Source organism: Nematolebias whitei, chromosome 13, assembly GCF_014905685.2.
Source record: "Nematolebias whitei isolate Nwh7 chromosome 13, NemWhi1, whole genome shotgun sequence".
Lineage (NCBI taxonomy): Eukaryota > Metazoa > Chordata > Actinopteri > Cyprinodontiformes > Rivulidae > Nematolebias > Nematolebias whitei.
Window position 1 is genome coordinate 25,359,406 of NC_056510.1, and position 24,487 is coordinate 25,383,892.

A 24,487-nucleotide genomic window follows, 5' to 3' on the forward strand; every position below is an offset into this window, starting at 1 on the left:
TGCAGGGCATGAAACAGGAGCCAGGAGTCTTCATGAGGAACACAGACAACAGAACACACAGACTTAAATACACCAACACTGACGAGACCAATGACAAACAGCTGGGAGGAACAAGAGCTGAAGAAAACAGGGATTTAATGAGGGAATAATAACTTGGACAGACCACAAGAGGGAGACACACTAGGAACAGAGTCAAATACCACGATCAGGAAAGGAAATAAAGACAAGATAAACACAAATAAACAGAGAAAAAGGGCAGACTATGGCAGCAAATCTAAAATTAAACAATCAAAGTGATTAATGCAATGGGTATTTTGAAAACATTTACATTGTTACTACCATATCATGCCACAATTTACTTAGAGTTTGATATGGGCAGTTGCAGTAGCAGTTAGCTGCAGCAATTCTGGTGACCTGGGAAGCTTCAATTACGATTATCATAATAATTCTGACAGAATAACCATGTTCTGCAAAAATAACAATGGTGCAAAAATGTATAATAAAGCAGTAACATAAACTGTTTTTTTGTTTTAACTTGGAGCTGTTTTAATGCAACAGAAGAGCTACAGCTAGCTGCTACCGTTGCCGCTATTTGCACATCCAAATAACCTTTGATGTCTACATAAATAATCAGGTGACATGAAACTGGCTTCAATGCACCGTATGTTCCGCCGTACACGTCGCACCAGTCCAAATATGTTTAATAAAGTTGAAAAATCCATAAATATGTCGCTTCACCGTATACATCACATCTATTATGCGTCACCACTGACAACCCAGAAATATGAGCTGGTGCTGTGCCAAAAATCGATGGGCTGCCACGGGAGCATGCATGGGAGAACTTTAACTAGAATTTAACAAGATTAACACTTAAAAACAAGTATTTGTTTGCTCGAAATTATAGAAAAGGTTTGTCTCAGTCTAAATTTGGCTTAATAAATGTACTTTGACGGTCAAATCAGCTGCATTTCAAAACCCGATTTGTGGAAACGGGCATGCACAGGGGGTCGAGCCTCTAAACATTTCTTAGAAATTTAAGAAGATAAACACCTAAAAACAATTGTTTGTTTGCTCAAAATTATAGTAAATGTGTGTCTCAGTGTAACTTTTCCTTAATAAATGCACTTTGACTGTCAATTCAGCTGCATTTTCCAAAGTCCATTCGCAGAAACCTGAACGCACAGAGGTCGACTCGCTGTCCATTTATTCAAAATTTAACAAGTTAACCACCTAAAACAATTATTTGTTTGCTCGACTTGAGGGTAAAGGTGTGTCTCAGTTGAACTTTTACTTAATAAATGCATTTTGCCGGGGCGACGCAATAAAATGAAGCTGATTCGGTTGCTCCAGGCAGACGACGGTGGCAGGCTGTGGCAAGCCAATTGTGTCATTAATAGCCACTTTTACCTATTACATGATAGAATGTCATGCCTTACTTCTCGAGTGCCAACTAGTGGCTGAAAATGGTAGTGTTCAATTTTTCAGTCAAAATGAATAAAAACTGTCTCAGTCAAAAATTGGTTTATAAATATGGGAAAACATCCATAAATACGTCACAGGATATTCAAATTATGCAAAAAAGTGTGACTTATACAGCAAAAAATATGGTATGTAAAATACAGTTTGAATGTACGGTTATGAAATGTTTGAGACTGGACCCCACCTCAACTCGTTGTTAACTTTTCAATATAGTCAGAATTAAACTTTATTCCTCTAAACTGAGGTCATTCAAAGTTATATCAAGAACATGTAGGATGTTGACTGTTCATAAACTTTCCACAAGACCTTGTTTAAAAAAATCTGAACCATCCCTTTTGTTTTCTATTAGTTCAAATGTCAAAGCACAGATATAAATTATGTAAAAAACAACAACATGAATGCTTATAATGAATGGGCAGATATAACAAAATTAAGTTTGGCTCCAGTCATAATTTCATCTATTACAGTTTGTAAACTTTTTTTTTTTAAAGTAGAATAAGTTAGTATGAGTGAGCCGTAAACAAACAAACAAAAAAAAGACAAATATTTATTAAAAAAATAAAAAATAAAATAAAACTTTATGGTGTACTTTGGAAGCCATGCTGATCAGTCAGTGTGAATGAAAATTAATATTTTTAACATATGTTTTTATGTATAATTTTTAAATCCATCCTCTTGAAGTACAAACTGTTAATTTTTTCAATCTTGCATTGAAGGTTAAATGTTTCATGTAATAAAGTTTTAGTATAATCATAATAAAAGAAAAATAAATTTTTTTAATTAAATCTGTGATACAGATTCTTCCTAAAGTCATGCATGGATTACATTTTAACTTCAGTTTATCTAAATCTTTTATTCCAGATTGTACAGATTCTGTCAAAACAAATTTTGTTTTTATCTCTTCTCTTTTTCTTTTTTCACCCTGAGTAGTTCTGCGGCATTTTAAAGTCACACATCATAGAGCACAAAAAAGATGTTCTGTTTTAAGTTATTCTAACTTTGTCAGGGATATTTTTAGGAATTTGACTCTGTGATTATTGTTTTAACAATATGACTGATTTATGACATTTCTGCTATTTTTCAAAAAGCTTAACTTTCTTGTGTGCCCCTTTAAAAAAAAAACGCAGTTCGACTGTAAGTTTATTTAACGGGTTCATGCGATGTCCTGATGATGTTGCAGATTATTTAAATGTAGCTAATGGTGCAGGAACGTGTGGCTGTGTTGTGTAATGTTGGTCTTAGCGTGAGTTTATGAAAACCAAACCTCACTCGTACACTCAGCAGAATTAAAGAAGCTACGAGTGTTTAGTCAACTTTGACAGGAAGCCTGTGGCAGCTATAAAATAAAATGCTTCTTTAAAGAATATTCACAACAGCTGCAAAGTTCAGTTCGGAAAATAAAAAATCCAAAAAACCTTTTTTTCCACTTTGCATGTTTTAAAAACATCAACTATTTTGAAATTCATGTCATTTGGTGCCTTTTAATATTTTGTAGCTACAGTAGAGGGAAGTGAGCATTTAGACCATATCTTACTCATTAGAAACAATTAAAAATGTTTACGAGAACATTTAATTTTCCAGTTCTGTATTTTGATAGCCGACTCAAGACAAAAGTCCATTCTGAATTGATAACTGTGTTTATAAACCGTCATGTCTGAGCCTCCTGCTGAAGCAACAGCTTGCTTTAAAACCCCTTTAAGATGCAGGTAAAAGTTCTTGTTTGCAGAGTTTTAAGGCACCGTTTGCGTGTCCCTCTGCACGTCCTCCATTTGGGTTTGTGTTTCCTGCCATGCTGCAAAGTAATCTGTCTTTGGCCTAGCCCAGTGGGGGTCAGGAAGGTGTGGTAAAGGTGGTGGCCTTTGCATGAACCACTCGGACGAAAGGTTACGGCAACACAAATCTCCTCCTCCGATCTGACAGATCGAGATTAAGTTCAGAGACTTCGGCAAACACAAGCTCAGTTTTCGTCAACATTTAAGGTGCAGTTTTACCTGCAATAAAATCTCCACTTCGCCCAAAGCAGTGCGTCATGTTCTTGTTGCAGTTCCTCACTTTGCTGCCAGTGAAACATCATGGGCAGTTGATGGAGCTAATATTTACCAAAGCTCATTGAAGGTGATTGTAACCCTTAAGTTGGGTCTCAATTTAGTTGTGTTAGCAAACAACCGACAAGATTAAATTACTTAAAGAGGTAAAACCTTTGAAAGCTCCTGAGCACTCCTAAGGACTGACCCTAACCACATGCACGGTGTTGATGTTGTTTGTAAATCAGCTTATGATGCTTCATTTTTCTCTGCTCCACGACACCTATGCATGCATACAAAAAAAATGTTGCTTGAAGTTTCTTTAAATTTCAAATTACTCACTTTTAATGTGCTAAAAACAAACAGCTAAATTGATCAATTGCATTAACATGTGTGTCATTAAAAAGTAAACTATCCATCCATCCATTATGTTTACAAGCTTTTTCCTTTTCAGGTCACAGAGGTCACTGGTGCCCATTTCCAGCAGTCACTGTGGGAGAGGTGGGGGACACCCTGGATAGGTCTCAGTCCATCACAGGGACAAACGAGACAAACAACCATTCGCTCTCTCACTCACACCTAGGGACAATTTAGAGTTACTAATCAGCCTAACATGCATGTTTTTAGCCTGAGGGAGGAAACCGGAGCACCCGGAGAAAGCACAGACATGCACGGAGAGAACATGCAAACTACACCCAGAAAGGCCCCCGGCCGGGGTTCGATCCGACGACCTTCTTGCTGAGAGGTGACAGCTCTACCAACTGTGCCACCGTTTTAGCCCATAAAGCAAGACAGTTTAAAAAGAATGTTTAAAATGACTACAATGTTTTTGCTGTTTGTTTTGTTTGTCCAGGGCACGTGGTGATATTGAGCACAAGTGAAACAGGGTGCTACTGTGCATTTTTGAAGAGCCTCATATTTTAAGTCCACAACAATGCACCAAGTTTTTTTTAACAATCTCCACTTTGGAATGTGTTTGAAATGAGTTTCACTTTTTTCCTAAAAATCAAAAGAAATAAACAAAACTCTGTTTGTTTGGATGGGATGTGCAAACGCAGCAGAAAATCTTCCTTGTAAAAAGTATCTGGAGTAGCATGGACCCAATAAAACAGAAGAGAAATATGTAAATTATATTTAATAGTGACTTAAAGTGAAATGAAGTCTAAGTTTGCTAAATGAAAATGCATGATTTTTACACAAAAAATAGTTGTAAAAAAAGACAATTGTTTTTGTAGCATCACCTAAAATCTAACTTTCCCTCCAACTGCAACTTTGGATCAAATGAGCAGCAGTCACTGAGGCCACTTGCTCCATGTCTGCACCTGACTTCAGTCCGTCTGACCTTTCAGTGCCGTTCAACCACCCTGACTCCCACTGTGACCTCACATTCTCCGGTCAGAGGTTAAGGCCTGATCAGACGTGTTTATGAAGATGGCCCGAGTTCAAGGGCTCTGCTTGCCTCTCTGTTGACGAAAGAGGAAACAAGGGATAGGGTTCCAGCAATAAATAAAGGCGGAGGGGTTATCTGGTCTTCTGTAAGAACAAATCGATCCGTTTGTGTATTTGTGGGGTGAGAGAGTTCGTTGGCCACCGTCCCAGCAGAAGTGCTGAGGCAGTGGCTGCAAGTGTTGCTGCGGAGGCTGCGCTTAAATTATTGCTCATCATATATTTTGCTGAATGTCATTTGCTAGATGCTGGTAAATTATTATAAAGAATAATAAAATTTTAAAAAATCACAGCTGAGTCATCCAACCAGGAAGGAATGGAGAGTGTTCCAATCAAAGTGCGCTAATGCTGCCCTCTAGTGGTCTAAATATGGTACTGCAGCATTTAATAGAACCAAACACACACCTACACACACACATACGTGTTTTCATGAAATATAAGGACGTATGACAAACATAGGACAAATGGGTACGTGCCTTTCCAAAGGTTCTAGAGGCCTGAGAATCGAATGGTTTTCAACTCATGCTTCCAGGAAAACATAAACATGCCCTTATATGTCATGAAAACAAGAACCACTCCACACACACAAACTTGTGATAAATTATTAAGAAAAATCTACACATCGTTTTATTGCAGGAATTACACATCATGAAATGGGAAAAATATATATTCTGTTTTTAAATCACTGTGACCAATTCAACGGTGAGCCAGTAAACTGATGGGGTTTTTTTTTTTTGTTTTTGTTTTTTTACATTTTATTACATTTTATCATAGTAGAGTGTAGACTGGATGCAACAAATTGCTCTAAAATAGACAATGTTTGGAGATTTTCTGAATCAACAAGTGTCTGAATTGAACTGAATTCTAAATGTGCTAAAAATGCTAATCTGTAACTCTTCCCAACACGTAAATCTTTAATGTGCAACCACGACTTCCTGATTCTAATCTTGATGACTGCTACATTTTACACTTAATCCAACAAGGTTTTTTAAAAAAAAAAAGGAATTCACAAACAGGAACAGTCAAGTAAACAAGCAAAACAGCAAGTACATGTTAGTATACAGTATATACAGTACATGTGCATTTATTTGGGAACTAAGATGAGGAAGTTCTAGTGAAAAACACTGACACATACTGTATTTCAAAGTGAAGCTCTGTGAAAAGGTTTTACGCATTTAAACAATTTTGTAGATGACTTTTTGAACAACTTAAATTTGGAGAGATAGAGTTTAAAAATAAAATGGCATTAGATAAAGTAACAGCAAGGGCATTCAGTAATATATATGAAGAAATTACAACTCACACACAATTGCTATCTCATTCAGATGCATTCATACTACACACACACACACACACACACACAAAACCAGTCAATGAGATTTCAGTGCTGTTTTTTTTTGTTAATATGGCGGTCAAACATTGATCGATTGTTTATGGATACATGGAATTTCAGATAAACTCAACATAATCTTTTAAACTTTATAAATAAAAATTGGCTTAATAGCACACAATGAATACAGTAATAACCTGAGGAGATTATGATAATGTTAAAAAGGAATGTATGGTATTTACAACAGAGTACATGACTGTCTGCAACATGTTTGTGAAATGGTGTGTGAAACCAGTGGTAAGTCCCATCCTGTTCATTAGTAGATTTAAACAAAGTACTAGGTGTGAATATTTTCAAGGTGTAGTTAAATGTGCGGGATTGTAACAAAAGGGAAAGTTAACAGAAAGCAAAGGCAGACAATTCAAATTCAATAGCACCTGACCTCCACAAACAGCCCTTGGAAAATGACCACCAGTGAACCAGTTTCAGGGGCTTGAACTCAGTGCAGTGGTAAACTGGGAGCCATTCTTCAGAAACGTGTGATCGTGTTTCAGCTTGGAGCAAAATGGCTTTTTGGTCTCTGTGTTTTGGTTTGTAAAGTTCAATCTCCGGCTGTTCCTCTTCGTTCACACATGCCAGGCGAGGAAGTAGCACCATTTAAACAGGAAGTAAAGCTGAGTTTTTTTAAGACGCTGACGTTGGGTTTATGTCCTCTTCATGCACACCTGACAGCGGCTTATGTGGGTTTGGAGATTGCCTGCTTTTAGAGTTGTTGGGACAGGTTTCCTGGAAAACAAACAACAATAATTGTCAGAGGTAAATCTTATTGGGATGTACAAGAAAATCAAATAAAGAAAATAGGCTCAATTCTAAAATATGAAAACTTATCACTTCCCCATTAATAAAAAATTAAAGCTCATTTTTACATTTGACCTCAGACACATCTATGACATGGGTCTGCAATGTTTTTGATAAAAATATACATTTTTTTGTTTATTTGTTTATTTATTTGGATCCCCAATAGCCATCTCTTCTTGGGATCAACATAATTTAAAAACATGTATTACAAAGACAGTTACATACACTTAATATAACATTAGTAGAATAGCATTATATGATAATTAATTCATAAATGTAAAATTATAACATTTTATATAATAAAATAGTTTATTATTTTATTATATAAAATAATAATAAAATAGTTTAGCAGGACTCTTTTAAAAGCTCTAGCAGTTGTTACATTAAACACAGATGAAGGAAGAGAGTTCCAGTTTTTCATTCCTCTAACAATAAGTGTTTTGTCCAGCATTCCAGTTGCATGGTGGATGAGTAAAACAACCTTTGAAAGCATGCCTTGCATTAAAATTGTGTAAAGTTTGGCTAAATAAAAGTTGATTATATAAAACATTTGGTATCTTAGATACCACAATGTTTCTAAAAAAAAGCAAAAAAAAAGCAGGAAAGGGCAATTTCAACCTTAATTTTAACCAAAGGCCAACTTAATGCTTTGTACAAACTGATAATATTTGCATATATGGAACCATTCAGTGCAAGATGAGTTGCTGTATTTTGGACTAATTGTAGTTTGGTTAAGTATTTTTCTGAAGCACTGGACCACACCATGGGATAATACTGCAAGTGATGCAAGACAGCTATGTTAGTAATTAAATTGTGTTAACTGTGTTAAATAATAATAACAAGCCATGTCTGTCCCTTTGCTCGGTAAATAAAAATATTTATGTCTTGTACTTACTTACCAGGCACTTATGAATATATACATGTACAGTACATATACATATGTATATATACAGTATATGTATTCTTAGATGTGTATGCATGTAAACATATATATCTAGGTTATTCATGAATGTAAGCACCTTGTGCATATTGTCTTTTTCCAAATTTGTGTATTCTGCTTCTTTTTGATTATTTCATGTTTTTTTTCTGTATTATTAGAACAGGCTACTGGATGCCTCGAATGTTCCTCTGGGATTAATAAAATATCTAACTCTCTAACTCTCCATCCATCCATCCATCCATCCATCCATCCATCCAGCCATCCATCCAGCCATCCATCCATCCATTCATCCATCCATCCAGCCAGCCAGCCAGCCAGCCAGCCAGCCAGCCATCCATCCATCCATCCATCCATCCATTTATCTAGCTAGCTAGCTAGATAGCTATCTAGCTAGCTAGATAGATAGCTAGCTAGCTATAAAAGATTCATTTAAAGAAGGGAAACAAATTTATAGTTTGTTCCAATATTGATAAAGAATTAAAACACTGAGCTCTGCAGGTCTCTGTGATGTAAAATGACAAATGTAAAGTGAGTAAAGTGAATAAATGATATGTTAATTTTGGCCGCTGCAGTGGGACCAAAGAACCACCGGTGGCAGACCCTGCTCCAGGAGGTGTAGATGTTAGTATTCAGTATTTGGGACCGCCTGTGCATTTAGGCAAAGAGGGAGCTTAAACCACAAGAGATCATCGAAAACAAAACTATCAGGGGTTTTACTTTGTTCTCTAACAGTTTGTGTGAACACAGGTGGTGTAACGTACCTAAACATGTCACTGTCTTCGATGGTAGCGAGCCAGAAGCTGTAGGAGTTGGCGTAGTAGTTGCAGGTTCCTCGACCATGACACTCGATGAACGGAGCGCTACGGAACTCCTCCAAACAGGATCCAGGAGAGGCCAAGGCCTGGCCCGAACCCTCAGCACCTGCACTGGTGTGCTGCACGGAGAATTACAAAGAGAAGGCAAAGAAAAGAAAGGAAACGTTACTTTCTGTGATTAAAATGATTTCTCTAAATATAGGTTGGTTTTTTTGTTCTTCAATTAACCAAATTATACAAACTTAGATCTAAATTAAAGCTGGACTGATCAATAAACCTAAAAAGATTATAAAGCTTTACCACGTTTGTCATTCTAGGAATCACAATTGTGTGAATGTTTATGAAGCATTCACACAATTATGATTCATTTTTCTTCCATAAAAAAATTCAGCATCTTTTGCGTTCCACAATTTTTGTGCTACTTCAACAAATCATAAATCAAAACATTCAGCTCTTTCAGGAGAAGGGTGCTATGACTTTTGGCATTGGTGCATCTTTAGCTTTTTAAAATATTTAGTCTTTTCTGCCACTTACTTTCTCATAGAAAATGAAATGAGCTCATTTTACCTCCTTCAAATCTTTAGATCTGTTTACAACCTTTTACTGCTCCTTTCACATTTTTTCTGCTTCAGCTTCCTTGTGCAAATTTAAACTTTTTTCAGCTACTTTCAGCTATTTTCAGCTGTTCTGTGCTCCTTTCAGCTTCTTTCTGCTAATTGTAAAATGTCTGTACTTCTACTAACTTCTTTCTGCTAATTTCAGCTACTTTCAGCTGTTTTTTCAACTGTTTTATGTTCCTTTCAGCTTCGTTCAGCTAACTGCAACATTTTTATGCTTCTTCTAACTTATTTCTGCTAACTTCAGCTTGTTATGCTCCTTCCAGTTCATTTCAACAAGTTTCAGCTAATTCTGCTCTTTCAGCTACCTAAGCTGTTTTATGCTAATTTTAGCTTTATCAGCTAATTCCATTTTTGTTGCACTCAGTTATACTTTTTTCAGCAACAATGTGTTCTCTCTACTTCCGTTTTGTAATTTCAGCTTCTTTCTCCCTTTTTTTAACTATGTTTCAGCTGGTTTTATGCCTATTTCAGCCTTTTTTAAGTAATTTCCACGTTTGTGCTCATTTCTGCTTTCGTTCAGTTTTTTCATTTACTCTATTTATACAGGTAATCTCATTGAGAGTTTAACTGGGCAAATGTGTTCTTTCTGCTTTCTTCTGCTATTTTTAGCTTTTCTACTTTTTTCATTTAACTTATTAGCATATTTTAGCCAATTTAAGCTGTTTTCAGATAAATTCAAGTTTTTCATGCTAATTTCTGCTACTTTTAACCTAATTAAATTATTTATGCTAATTACAACTTGTTATGCTCCTTTCAGCTTGTTTATTCTAGTTTCAGTTATTTCAGCTACTATTTACCTGTTTTTATGCTAATATTAGCTTTTTCAACTAATTCCACATTTTTTGCACTCATTTCAACATTTGTGTTATTTCTTTTTTCTCTTGCTGATATACGCTTGTTCTACATTTTCAGCTGTATTTCTGCAAGTATTTTAAACTAAACTAATTTCAACTGTTTTTCAGCAAGTTCTGCTTTAAGCATAAGTTCTGCAATAAGCATTCACACTTTATTTTCACAGGAATTGCAACTTCTTTAGTTAAAATTCAAGAAAGAGCCAAATAGAGCTTTCCTTCTGTGATACATGAACAAGATTTACTCGGAGTGAATTAACTCACCATAACGAAGGAGTAACCAATCCACAGAGAGTCCCAGTCTTCAGGGCATGGTGGGATCATGATGGTCTGACTGTGAACAGCTATCACCATGGCTGGAGCTTCACACACAACACATCTGCACATGCACAGATTAAATTAACACTTGTTATTGTTAAATACACAGCTGGAACAGTGGTAAGGACAGAGTGATTGACAAACCTGCTTATAAAGGGTTTGATGCTGTCCCCGGTAATAGGTGCCATGCTCATGGGCATGGGCTCGGGTGAGGTGAGCCAGTAGGAATAATCATTACGAGAGGCAAAGTTGCAAACGTTGTTGATATTGCAGAACAGGAAGGGCATAGGGCTGAACTTTTTTAGACAGCTGCCTGCCGTACCTGAAACACAGAAACCCACAGCTTGTAGTTCCACCTCAAAGCTTTTTCACGTTTCTCCTCTACATTTCTGTGTGTTTGTTTTTGCCCCCCTTGACATGTTCCTCACCCAAGTCTTGTCCATGGGAGCGTTCATTGCCTTGCACATAAAGTAAAGAGTAGCCGTCGTATATCAGCCTAGTCCCATAAGGACATAATGGAATGTCCACTGCTTGGCTGTGACGAGTCACCAGGAAGCCATGATACATGGAGGATGGGCCAGGTGGACCCACTTGACCTGGAACACCATCGGGTCCTGGAGGGCCAGGATGCCCTCTGGGTCCTGAAGGATAAATAAGTTAGAACATGACAGCCTGACAGTAAACACCAACCACATTTCATTCCTACGAATGGCTCACCTTGTGGCCCCGGCAGACCAGGCTCTCCTTTTGCTCCTGACTGACCGTTAAACCCAGGGAGCCCATCATCACCTTTTGGACCTGGAATACCCGTCAAACCTGACAAAAAAGACAAGACCAAAGTTATAGTTTCAATCATCATTGACTATTACAGGTGAGCAGAAAACAAAAAGGTTGCTTTAAAAACTGGAAATATTCTGAAGGAATGCATGTGTCCTGCGTTAAAGTTTTAAACTAAAATAATCTTGGAAAAAATGAAAACATTTTAACATTGTTGGTCAAATCTGACTCAAAAGGAGGCCTCATGCAACCTGTTAGTACGTAGAATATGTGTTAGGAAAGATGCTCAACTACTACTACATAAAAACTTGTGGTTAATATTTGTGACATTGACAGAGTTGTAGCCATTTTTTCCTGTTTAAGGTTGATTAACTGTGGCGGACATCTTGAATCAGGCTGACTTAAAAAACGTTGTCAGTTGTGGATGTTCAGCGAATATTTATTTTCTTAGAGTTTTATTACAAGTTATTCAGTGGTTAGAGGTATTTTACTAACAGATAGACAGGGTTGACGCCAACCATCCATCCATCCATTATCTTTACCCGCTTGTTCCATTTTGGGTCACGGGGGTCGCCGGTGCCCATGCTCAGCAATCACTGTGCGAGGGGCGGGGTACACCCTGGACGGGTCGCAAGTCCATCACAGGGACACATAGAGACAAACGAGACAAACAACCATTCACTCTCTCACTCACACCTAGAGACAATTTAGAGTTATCAATCAGCCTAACATGCATGTTTTTGGTCTGTGGGAGGAAACCAGAGTACCCGGAGAAAACCCACGCATGCACAGAGAGAACATGCAAACTCCACCCAGAAAGGCCCCTGGACCGGGGTTTGAACCAAAGACCTGCTCGCTGAGAGGCAGCAGCTCTACCAGTTGCACCACCGTGCTGCCTTGATGCCAACCAGTAATGTCAAAATTTTAAACAAAGATCTTTAAACTGAAGTGCTCAAATAATGTGATACATGTAGTTTGCTAACACAACAGATAAACAAACACAGACACACAGAGGAAGTAACATGTATGTCTGTTTTTTGACAGCAGGTGACAACAAAGCTCACCTTGCTGCCCTTTTTGCCCAAGAAACCCAGATGGGCCCTGGGGACCAGGCAATCCTGGATTTCCTGGGAAACCAATGTCTCCTTTGATGAAGGTCTGGGGGCCAGGGGGGCCAGGAAGACCTTCATTACCTGGTAAATACAGTTTTATTAGAATATATAAAATTCAAAATGATCAGTGAGGTTTTGGTATTAAAACTAAATAGTTATTTTCCTCTTTTATTACCTTTTTCTCCAGGGAATCCTCGGTCACCTCCTTCTCCTTTGAATCCAGCATCCCCAACAGAACCCTTGGTACCTAAATGGGTATATGAGTTTCAATACTCATCATTTGAATTAAAAAAAATCTAACATAAATCCAATTTAAAATGATTACAGATATAGAAATCAAGTAAATTTGATTTAAAAATGTTAAAATATCGTGGAGCCAATATGCAAATCTCATCAAGTTTAAAGATAAAAAATGCCCAAAAACAAAAAAACAATGTTTTTATAATAAATTCAAATACCATTATGTTACTCAGAAAGGCCATAAGTGCAAATTACAGTGTTTAAATGAGAAAACAGACTAAGAAAATAATTGTTTGTTCAAAATATTTTGTTGGAAAGGCTCAATCTGAGAGTTGTGGTCGATCAACCCAACTGTGATTCAAGAGCTGTTTTTCTTTGGGGTTTGCTTCACTACTTCAAGAAGTTGGCAGCTTGGTGTTTGAATCAGCTATGAAGTCATTCTGCATGATGTCAGAGAACGTCTGAAGATACCGTAAAGCCATTTACCCCAAAGGCTCAAGATGACTCATGTAACAGCAGTCAAAACACTAACCACCCACCAAAGAGTGACTCAGCAAAAGTGATCAAATAGTACCAGAAACACTAAATCATTGCCCGCATTTGAATCTTAAGCACATTTCTCAAAGTGACTTGAAATGGGCTTTAAAATAATCAACAAAATGTGTATAAAAAGTCCTGATGCATGCTCAATAATCCAGGTAGAAAAATCTAAAAAACTTAAATCTGGTCCTCTGTATAAAAAGTGTTAACATTTTGCAGGCTAATGCCAAAAGACTAGTGGACTACCAAAATAGGGAAGAAAAGTAAATTAAAATATTTTTTCAAAAGTATCATCTTGAGCAAATCTAACTAGAGCAAAGACATTCAGTGGGAAACAAAAGGTTTGTCAAATAAAATCAACATTTCATGGAGGTGGACGTACACTGTAAATTATATTCTGTCACATTGTGAGGACTCACCTGGGAAGCCTGGAACACCCTGTAATCCTCGTTCTCCCTTCTGACCGTCAATACCAGGGAGTCCAGTTGGACCCTGCAGAATTAATCATTTTGAACAGCTCTTACTTTCATGAGTCAGTAATCTGTCATGTAAATAACACGTGGAGTAAGAGACAAAGTGTGAAAACCGTCTAATGACATACAGGAAGTCCAGGAGTTCCAGGGTCTCCCTTGTGTCCTGACTCTCCCTGGTAACCAGGTAAACCTGGAGCACCAGTCTCTCCTTTTTGTCCATCTCTGCCTGGCACACCAGCAGGTCCTGGTGCTCCCGAGGATCCTGTTTATAATACAACACAAGAAGTAATCTTTATTTTGCCATCTATAAATTTTGCTATATTTCTGACAGGAAAGCATCATAAACATTAAAAGTTAATTTCATGTCATTTTTCATCAGACCTTAACACAGTACCTGTTTCACCAACTGCTCCTGTTTCTCCCCTCTCTCCTTTGGGGCCTTCTACAGAGATGCCTGGAGGACCTGGCTCTCCTGGTTCTCCCTGGGGTCCCAGTGGGCCTGGAAGTCCTTTGTCTCCTCTGAGGCCAGGGATACCTGGATGACCTGGCATGCCAGGTACACCTGCACCACCTTTGTCACCTGGAGAGAAAAAGATCAAGCTGCATGGAAAAACAGATTTCGGTCATAGGTTCATAGAAGCCAGTGATGGACGAGTTATTACCTTTGACACCAAGAGTTCCAGGTGGTCCAGGCAAACCTACACCAGGTAGACCTGCAGAAAATAGCAGAGACATATTTATTTGATTTAAAATAACAATAAAAAAGATAGGTTACTTAGAGTTAAGTACTGTATTAATAAGCTCATATAAACTCAAAGCAGTGCATCAATCTTTCATCAATGTAAATTATTAGTATTAGTCTAATTATTGGGACACAGTCCTTTAATTAATTGGCAATTAAGTTTTTTTTCCTTCTTCTTCTTTCATCTACTCCCTTCTTCGGTGGTCGCCACAGCGAACTAACTCGCATGAAGTCTTGTGATTGTTTTTACTCCAGATGTCCTTCCTGATGCAACCACAGACCACCGAGCTACCACAGCCCTCTGTGTGGAGCAGAGAGCTGCCATTTGGGCCCCCCAGGGGAGCAGATGGTGGGGGTTAAGGGCCTTGCTCAAGGGCCCAGAGTGGCGCAAATGAGGGTGGAAGCAGATAAGATAAGATAAGATAAGATAAGATAAGATTGAACTTTTTTGATCGCGTAGGAAATTGTAGTGCCAGACTTTCAATGCAAAGAAACGTACACAAGAAATCACACAATGTATAAAAAAATAACAGAGAATATAAAAATACCAACAATTAGGTTGTAAAACAGGTCAGGTGCAGACATAAACATCAAAGTGTTTATTGTGGTGCAGGATTGATTTTATTGTCCTATGTGTAGAAAGGGAGAGGAGTTGAAAAGTTTGATAGCCACAGGGAGGAAGGACTTCCTGTGGCATTCTGTGGAGCACCTCAGTGGTCTCAGTCTATGACTGAAGATGTGGCTGCTTCAATTTTTCCACCCATATTTTGATGTTGTCGGTCTGGGGAGTCAAATTGGCAATCTTAGGGTCGCAGGTCCACCTTCTCTAACCTCTGTGCCACCACTCCCACCATTAATTGGCTATTAAGAATATCATTTTAAAATTAGGTGGAAAAGGTGAAGCACATACACCTGTCTCCACCCTCATTTGCCCCACTCTGGGCCTTTGAGCAAGACCTTTAACAGCCTCTCCAGGTCTGAACCCCTAGGTGCCAATGATGGAAGCCTTCTACTGCACACATGTGCAGTAGCTCCTGTGTAAAAATAACTGCCTAATCATACTTTCATGCAGTCCCCTGCCAGAGTTTCATCATCTCATGTTGAGAACTGGCAAAGTTTTAGTTTGGTGAAAATTGAAAGTAACATTATGCAAAATCTCATGCAATAGTACATGTGCTCAGAGTCTATGCTGAGGCAGCATGGTGGATCAGTTGGTAGGGCTGCCACCTCTCAGTGAGACAGTCACCTGATCAAATCCTAGCTGGGTTCTTTCTAGGTGGAGTTTGCATATTCTCTCCGTACATGCAAGGGTTTTTTTCCGGGTACTCCAGTTTTCTCCCACAGACCAAAAACATGCATGTTAGGCTGACTGGTAACTCTAAATTGTCCCTAGGTGTGAGTGAGGGAATGAAGGGTTGTTTGTCTCATGTGTTTATGCATCCCTGGGATGGACAAGAGACCTGTCCAGGGTATACCCAGCCTCTCACACAGTGATGGATGGATGGAGTCTGTGGATGACTCTTTGCTACCTCCACATTAAAGTTTAGTTTTATTCATCAGCCTAAAATGCATGTTTTTGGTCTGTGGGAGGAAACCGGAGTACCCGGAAAAACCCATGCATGCACAGAGAGAACATGCGAACTCCACCCAGAAAGGCCCTCGGACCGGAATTTGAACCGAGGTATCCTGCTCACTGAGAGGCAGCAGCTCTTCCAGTTGTGCCACTGTTTCCTGATTCATTTTCGTTGAGGTTGTTTGAACATCTGGTAAGGATGCTCCCTGGATTCTTCTCAAGGGAATTTTTCCAGGCATATCCGACTGGGAGGAGACCACGAGGAAAACCCAGGACACGCAGAAGAGACTAACGTATATCTCTCGGTTGGCCTGGGAACACCTTGGGGTCCTCCCTGAAGAGCTGGAAGAGGTGGCTGTGGAAAGAGATGTCTGGGTCTCTGCTCAAGCTACTGCCCCCCCGACACAACTCCAGAACAAGCGGAAGATAATGGATGGATGGGTGAAAACCATTTATGTGTTGGCCAATGTCAATTAATTGAAGTGGCCATTTTAAATTAGTTTTTTTTTCCTGAAGGTTAATCTATTATAGAGTTACATCCAGTGATGTAAGTTTCAATAAAATCTGTTCAGTGGTTCATAAAATATTTTGCTAACTGTTGATTCTTCTGAGACGCTAGTGTTTGATTATAAATTTGTAGCTGTTTGTCTTCCAGGTTACACAAAACTGACAAGTTAAAATTGAGCAACTATGCTCATTTTATTTTGTAATTTATTTTTGTTGCTTTGTTAGTTTAGCTCTTTTTGTAAAGATTCCTTGTGTTTCCAAAATAGTGTTATATATTAAATGTATAATAATAATAATAATAATAACAATAATAACAATAATAATAATAATAATATGTTGACTTTCATTACATGTTCACGTCAGCCTTGTCCTAAATGAGAACTAACCTGGGTCTCCTCTCTCCCCGGTGGATCCAGGGATGCCATCCTCTCCAGGCTCCCCCTTCTCTCCCCTAACACCAGGAGGCCCTTGTAGACCACCTTCACCTGCAGAAAAAAACCCAAACATACTTGTTATAATTTAATTTGCATTTGACTATAGAGTTGCTTAAATTAGCTTAATTTATTGCTATCATGAAAAGACTAGTCACCCTGCCGTTTACTGACGTCAACATGGCTCAAAAAACAAGTGAAATGCCTTCAAACTATAAATTTTCATTTTGGAACATGGCTGAAATGAAAAAGCTGAGAACCCTTGTTAATTAAACATTTTTTTTTTTTTTTTTTTTTTTTTTTTTTACCAAACTGGGGGCTTTGAGAGGCAGAAGGTTTAGGCGTAATAACATATTGACCAGTTGGGTGTCCAGTTATTTGTCAAACTAAATTAATTTAAATAAAAACCTGATTTGTGAGATAAATTATGAGGTATGTGAAGGAAATTATGTCAAAATGTGTCTCATGCCTGAATTTAACTTACCAGGACGGCCATCACGACCTGGGTCTCCTGCAGACCCAGGGAGTCCAGTGATACCCTTATCTCCTGGTCTACCAGGCTGACCTAACACACAAACCAGAGAAAGAGCACGTTGAAACAAGAAAACAAGTTACATGTTTAACTCTGTATTATTTGGTGAATTTAATGAGATGTCTCAGTCTGAAGTCTGACCTGGGTACCCGGTGCTCCCATGATCTCCTTTGGCTCCTTGCAGTCCAGGTTTCCCAGGCATTCCCTCTTGACCCTTCTCACCTTTATCCCCACGTGGTCCTGGAAACCCTGGCTGGCCAGTCTGACCCTGTGACAGAAATTTAAAAAATAAAAATAAGCAAAGAATTATTAAAATAAAGAGTCAAAACTAATTAAACCTTAAGTGAACTGAAGTACTGATAGAGGAAACAAAGATTATGTGAAGAAACATTACTTATATATTCAAAATTAACTAATAGCCATGAAAATTATCCAATTTTTAAAACAAATTATAGTTGCATGCTTCTTGAATATCTGATTTATTACATAAATAAACGATGAAGGCATGTGACTAGTACAGTATAATATGTTTTTTTTTATTATCAGCAATAAAAGCTACCAAGTGAAACAGTATGACCCTGGTGAAGCATGTGGGAAAGAACTATCATTTATAAGTATAAATATTTTTCTTTTTAAAAACATCACTTTCTGTTTATGGTGAATTTGTGAAGACCCCACGTAAAATACATTTTTGTACTCAAACTGACTGTCTCCTGTCTGAAGATGTGTTTCTACTCATGACAACTCAGAAACGTTGTAGTTGGATGTGTACTTTGGTGTGCTACTGTACAGTATATTTCTAGACATCATTGGCTCTTTGTGTTCTTTTTAACCGCATATGTACCATTTTAGCTTTCCTTGTTGAACAGAAAACTGCATCTGCTTGATATACTTTTCTTATGTGGTAACTTAATACACAAAAAATAACAATGGCCAGTGGCATCAGAAAAAAAGCCCTGCTGATGTTATCAGTGTGGTGATATTGCCCCAGTGGTGTTTTTCCTCTTGTGTGATTTCCCTTTTCCCACACCTGTGAGCCTGGCAGGTGTTGTGTTTAGTCCTCATCAGTGTTTGTATATAAGTCTGTGTCTTGGTGGTATTCCTCGTCTGGGCATCGTCTTGTATTCTTCTGGTAATCCTCCTGAGTCCCTGGTGTTTCCTGAGTGCCTCCTCGTGATTCTCTACGTGTCTCAGTAAGGTAAGTTTTGCTGCCTCGACAGTCGTTTGTTTTTGTGTTATTAAAAGTGCTTTCTTATTTAACCACAGTCTCCCGAGTCCTGCCTGCATCCTTGGGTTCTGCCTTTAAAAGCCTGCAGTTACGACAATCAGCAAGCAACAAGGTTCATGCTAATGTCATCAGATCTGTACCCAAATTACTTTGTACAAACATGGAACTCATGGCTGAGACCAACCTGAAGCTTATGCATGACAGGCAAAAAGTGTTATCAAAAGTGTTTGGCTATAAATAAGAAATGGTAAGGTGGTTAGGTGGATGAAATACTTTTACTAAAGAAATCACATGGTTGAGTCAGGTCCTCTGGACGGATTCTTCTTTGTTGAAATGTTTTGGCTTTTATCCAAAATAATTCTTCTCCAGATGACCTGATTCAACCCTGTTAGATTGATCTACCTGGATTATTGAGTGTGCATCAGGACATTTACAAAGAAAGTTCTGAGGGTTTAAAATATTCCCAAAACATCAAATCTGTGATGTTGCATCTTGTTTCTGCCTTAAAATTGATGCATTAAGATGTTAAACCACACACAGCCCCCTTCTAAAAGTGCCAACTAATGAAGATTTGTTTTTTTAAGAAGATAAATAAAATAAAAATAAATTAAAACAATTTTTGACCCATGTCAACAAACTTTCATCTCATAACCATTCGTAGACACAACCCATGAATTACCTGTTCTCCTGGATGCCCAGGAAGACCAATACCTGGCTCACCAGGTACTCCCGGGTCTCCCTTTTCACCATCTGTGCCTCGGAATCCCGTATGACCCGGTGTACCAATACTTCCTTTAGTACCCTTTGGACCAATTGGACCTGTGAGCACATGCAAATATGTAAAAATATTTGACTTTTAAATCAATGGACCAGTTAATAAAGAGAGTTTCACTTAAAGTCCTCAGTTGTTGAGGCTTTCTCATAAGCAGAAGATGGAGATATTATAGAAACATTACTGAGTTCAGAAGCAAACCTTGCAGACATCTGTGCTTCAACATGTCCAGGACATTTCAAGGTTTCTTTTCCTAGTCTTGTATCATGAGTGTTTGATTTCAGAGCATGTACCTGGTATTCCCATCTCGCCCACAGTGCCTTTGGGACCCGGTGCTCCTGTCACGCCAGGCTCTCCAGGAAAACCAGGATCTCCTTTATCACCTGAGATACAGTAGTCACGTTGAGATAAACACTGCTTTAGTTAAGAAGTTGTTCAAATCATGAACATATGCAAGTCAAGATTGTGAAAGTTCAGTTAGTTGGTTAAGTTGCCTTGATGTCCAGGTAATCCAGGAGCCCCGTCTTTGCCAGGCATTCCAGGGTCTCCTTGGGATCCTTCATAGCCCCTTTCTCCAGTGACACCAGGGTGGCCTGTTGGAAAACAAATTAAATTAAAGCAAATAAGGACACTGAAGTTGACCTGTTGGTCGATTTAGAGATTTATTCATTATTTATTTCATAACAATCTCCACCAAAATAGCCAGCATGTTGAAAATAGCCAGCATGTTGATTTATACCTGGGTCTCCAATGTCTCCCTTTTGGCCCTTCAAGTGCTCCATTTCAACCTTGGTCAAGTTCCCAGGAGGTCCTGGAAGACCTTTATCTCCCCTGTCACCTTTAAGTCCAGGATCTCCAATATCTCCTCTTGATCCAGTAAAACCAGGATCACCTGAAAGAAAAATAGAAGTTGACGGCTGCTGATGCAGTAAGAGAGAAGCTCACATATGAGTTTTATTACTCGGTATCGCTCACCTCTCGAACCAGGAGATCCAGGTATCCCTGGTTGCCCAGGAAATCCTGGGGTTCCTGGTGTTCCCATGATCCCCATTTCACCTTTTGAACCTACAAAATATATAAATCAACACACACACACTGTGACTAACATTTAAAAGACTAAAATGCTTCAAAATAGTCCAAAATGATTAAATCAGAATTAAACAGATGTTTACTGCAATTTTTAAAATAGTTACCAAACATCAAACAAAACATGCATCAGCATAATTTCTGCTTATTACCATTCAAACACATCATAACTAACCAGTTATTTATTATGTTGTGAAACTTGGGAGTCAAAAGCTTTATTTCTTTATAACTCTCAAGCAAGTCTGAATTAAACCTTCAAGATGTAACTCAAAACTAACTGCTCATGCAACAAGTGAATTACTATAAAAAAACAGACATTGTATATTTGGAATTTTTAATTAGAAGTTTAAATGGTCTGTATGGGTAAAAAAAATGACCATCTATGGACAAAAGCTTGGAGTGGGAGAATCAAACCTGATGAACAAGCAGTGCGCTTGTCCCCCGTCGATGAAGAATTTGAACAGTGAATGTTCATAGTTTTCAAGATGAGTGCTTTTCTGAACTGGAACTGAACTAAAGTAAGTAAACCTTCATGTCTTTGGTGCAAAATATTCAAGTGGGTAGGAGATAAACTACATGTAACAAAAGACATAGGTTTTATTTGTTTAATTCTTTGCTTGTTTTGATGTAGCACAGTGACTGATCCTGGAGAAAGGAAGCAATTTTATTCACCACCAGGGGTGGAGCAAGGGGGTAGTCAATGGTGGCCTTAACCATCATAGGAATCAATTGAGGAAACCATATATATGACGGTGACAATCTTGGAGTTTGAGTGGTAACCCATATTTTGATAATGGACTGTACTTGTATAGTGCCTTTCTATCTTATCAAGATACTCAAAGCTCTTTACACTAGTCTGTGCCCTCATTTACCCATTCATACAGCACTCTACGAAACATCTACAAAGACTAATTGAACAAATCATTCTAAAGAGACTAATTGGTGCTTTACCACATTCATACACTGATGGGACACACATTTAAGGCAATGAGTGGTTCAGTGTCTTGCCCAAGGACACTTCAGCATGTGACTGCTGGTAGAATCGAACCCACAACTCTTGCATTGGCAGACGACTGCTCTAGCCACTCAGCCACAGCCGCCCAAAAGTGATAGTGACCTTTCTTACACCTAGATGCAGCCACACACCAAAGGGAAGTTGGTACGTTTTCCAGCTCACAAGGTTTACTTATTTATATATATGGCAGCAGCCATCTTGGATCTTGATGTGGCAACCCAATTTTTGATGAGGACCTTTCTTATACCTAGATGTAGCAGTACACTAACACGGAAGTTGGTACCTCGCTTTTTTTCCCCAAATTATCTGGCTCACAACATGGACAGACATTTATGACAACAGTCATCTTAGATTTTTAAGTGGCAACCCAATTTTCAAAATAAAACTTTTTTTTAACACCTGGATGTACCCACACACCAAACTGGAAGTTAGTATGTCACTCATTTTTCATGTTATCATGCTCACAGTTTTCAGACAAACAGATGGACCCAGAGTATTTCCAATTCCCCCTCTTTGCTCTGCAACAGGCACATCTAAAGGGCATTTTTATTGTGTCTCAAATTGTTTTGTTTGTCTCACCTTGGTTCCCAGTTGGTCCATCTATGCCTTGTAATCCTGGTGGCCCTGGGAGTCCTTTAGAACCTTGGATTCCTGGGAGCCCAGGACTTCCTTTCTCTCCTTGAGGGCCTGGCATATCAAGACCGGGAGGACCAGGGTAACCCTTATCTCCCTTTATACCTTCAACGCCTGTGTAAAATACATTAAAAACTTGTTATTTTTTATGTCTCCTTTTTTATTACTTTTACAAAATATCAAATGACAAACAGACAAACAATTAGGGGTTGAACGGGTATATAATTTTTAAACTCGACATTAACATAATAAAACCCGAGTAGAACGCGAGTATTTGATGACGTCATAGATCTCAAGATACAAAAATAAATAAATAAATAAAACCGCAAAAAAGGTAATTATTTACAAAAAAAAAAGACCAACAAAACATTGGGAGCGTATATTATGCTCCTACCATTTATCATACTGCAAATAAGTCACAGGAAAAACTAAACTATTAGTTATTATTATTAAACTGCAAACGCGAAGAAACATGCAGCACGTCAAAAACGAAACTTAACGTGTGTGTGTGTGTGGGGGGGTGACCACCACCGCCACCTGTGGTGCGCATTAAGTTTAGTTTTAGAGATTACTATGTTTAGAGATTTTTTTATAGGTTTAGAGATTAATATTTTTTGCTTTTTGTTTGTGAAACAAGGTCAGGGGGAGCTGGTTCTGGTTCGGTGGATTGGACCCGGTGTTACACCATACTCTGTGACCTGCAACAGTGCAACACCGCCCCCTACAGTCATATGGTGGTCGCATAATATGACGTCACTACGGTTAGTCGACAGTGCATTTTAACCTCGATAGATGTCCTAGCAATCGATGTGTAGATTACTCGAGTACTCTGTTAATGCCCTACAAACAATATGCACCATAAGCTGAAGACACCTTTTTCAAGCTGATATTTGGCATTATCACACGGTAAAATGATCTCATTTTGTCCGAGCCTATTTAAATCAAGACTCTCATGTCCAAAACTCTGTTAACATTAAGATGAAGTTCACAACAGTGATTGTGTTTTTTTTTCTTCTTCCTACAGTGACATGACAAGATATTTTCCATAAAATTAAATGTTGCACGTTTCTGCTCAAAAAGCAAAACTCTCTATTTACCGGTCGGTCTACGTTCCTACCCTCACCTATGGTCATGAGCTCTGGGTAGTGACTGAAAGAATGAGATCGCGGATTCAGGCGGTTGAAATGAATTTCCTCTGCAGGATAGCTGGACTCTCCCTTAGAGATAGGGTGAGAAGTTTGGTTATCTGGGAGAAATTCAGAGTAGAACCACTGCTCCTCCACATCGAGAGGAGCCAGTTGAGGTGGTTTGGGCATCTGCTAAGGATGCCCCCTGGACATCTCCCTAGGGAGGTGCTTTGGGCATGGCCGACTGGGAGGAGACCCCGGGGAAGACCCAGGACACACTAGAGAGACTATGTCTCTCATTTGGCCTGGTAACACCTTGGAATCCTCCCAGAAGAACTGGAAGAGGTGGCTGTGGAAAGAGATGTCTGGGCTTCCCTGCTCAAGGTGCTACCCCCGCAATCTGACTTCAGAACAAGCAGAAAAGGATGGATGGATGTTTCTGCTCACCAAAAGGTCCAGGCTCTCCACGTGGTCCATGTGGTCCAGGAGGTCCAGGTAAACCTTTTCCGGGAGGTCCTGGTGGGCCAGCTGGTCCAGAAAGTCCCGGAGGTCCAACTTCCCCTTTGTTTCAAACAAAACAGCATCAGCTTTTGTACATGGTACAAATTATATTCAATAAAACTTCACAGACAAGGTATTTCTTACTTTACCTTTAAGACCTTGAGGTCCTGGAGGTCCTGTCTGTCCTTCACGTCCAGGAACACCTGGAAATCCAACATTACCCTTCTCCCCCGAGAAACCTGTAACTCCTGTGTAGCCCTGTACACCTTTTGGACCTGGAAGACCTCGTCCAGGTTCACCCTGTAGGTTTACGTATAAAAGAGTTCCTGAAAATCTAAAACAATTTTTAAATCTCCCAGCTGAAAACAGATACCATTGTATTTGTTGTTGTATTTTATCATCTTAAAACAAAACTGCAGGACTGATAGTTTGGTTTGTTGGAAAATCTAAATGTTGATATAGAGCTTTATTCCATCACAAAGTATGGCAATTACAGTACATGTTGGGATTAGTGGTT

At 38.7% G+C, this 24,487-nt stretch overlaps 1 protein-coding gene across 1 annotated transcript in view; it reads right to left on the bottom strand.

Moving 5' to 3' along the window:
- Positions 1-6,543: 6,543 nt before the first annotated feature.
- col4a1 (collagen, type IV, alpha 1) overlaps positions 6,544-24,487 on the bottom strand; it is a 54,021-nt gene continuing 36,077 nt past the window's right edge. The window contains exons 30-52 of the mRNA XM_037686183.1: positions 24,120-24,270; positions 23,917-24,030; positions 22,289-22,456; positions 20,584-20,673; positions 20,348-20,500; positions 20,103-20,201; positions 19,902-19,991; positions 19,516-19,655; positions 17,750-17,876; positions 17,561-17,641; positions 17,032-17,130; positions 14,486-14,536; positions 14,218-14,403; positions 13,952-14,085; positions 13,770-13,842; positions 12,746-12,817; positions 12,523-12,651; positions 11,399-11,497; positions 11,110-11,322; positions 10,826-11,003; positions 10,628-10,742; positions 8,839-9,011; positions 6,544-7,065 (exon numbers count right to left, since the gene is read on the bottom strand). Coding sequence (XP_037542111.1) covers positions 6,984-7,065; positions 8,839-9,011; positions 10,628-10,742; positions 10,826-11,003; positions 11,110-11,322; positions 11,399-11,497; positions 12,523-12,651; positions 12,746-12,817; positions 13,770-13,842; positions 13,952-14,085; positions 14,218-14,403; positions 14,486-14,536; positions 17,032-17,130; positions 17,561-17,641; positions 17,750-17,876; positions 19,516-19,655; positions 19,902-19,991; positions 20,103-20,201; positions 20,348-20,500; positions 20,584-20,673; positions 22,289-22,456; positions 23,917-24,030; positions 24,120-24,270 — 2,817 coding nt within the window. The 3' untranslated portion in view covers positions 6,544-6,983. The remainder of the gene's footprint in view (positions 7,066-8,838; positions 9,012-10,627; positions 10,743-10,825; positions 11,004-11,109; positions 11,323-11,398; positions 11,498-12,522; positions 12,652-12,745; positions 12,818-13,769; positions 13,843-13,951; positions 14,086-14,217; positions 14,404-14,485; positions 14,537-17,031; positions 17,131-17,560; positions 17,642-17,749; positions 17,877-19,515; positions 19,656-19,901; positions 19,992-20,102; positions 20,202-20,347; positions 20,501-20,583; positions 20,674-22,288; positions 22,457-23,916; positions 24,031-24,119; positions 24,271-24,487) is intronic.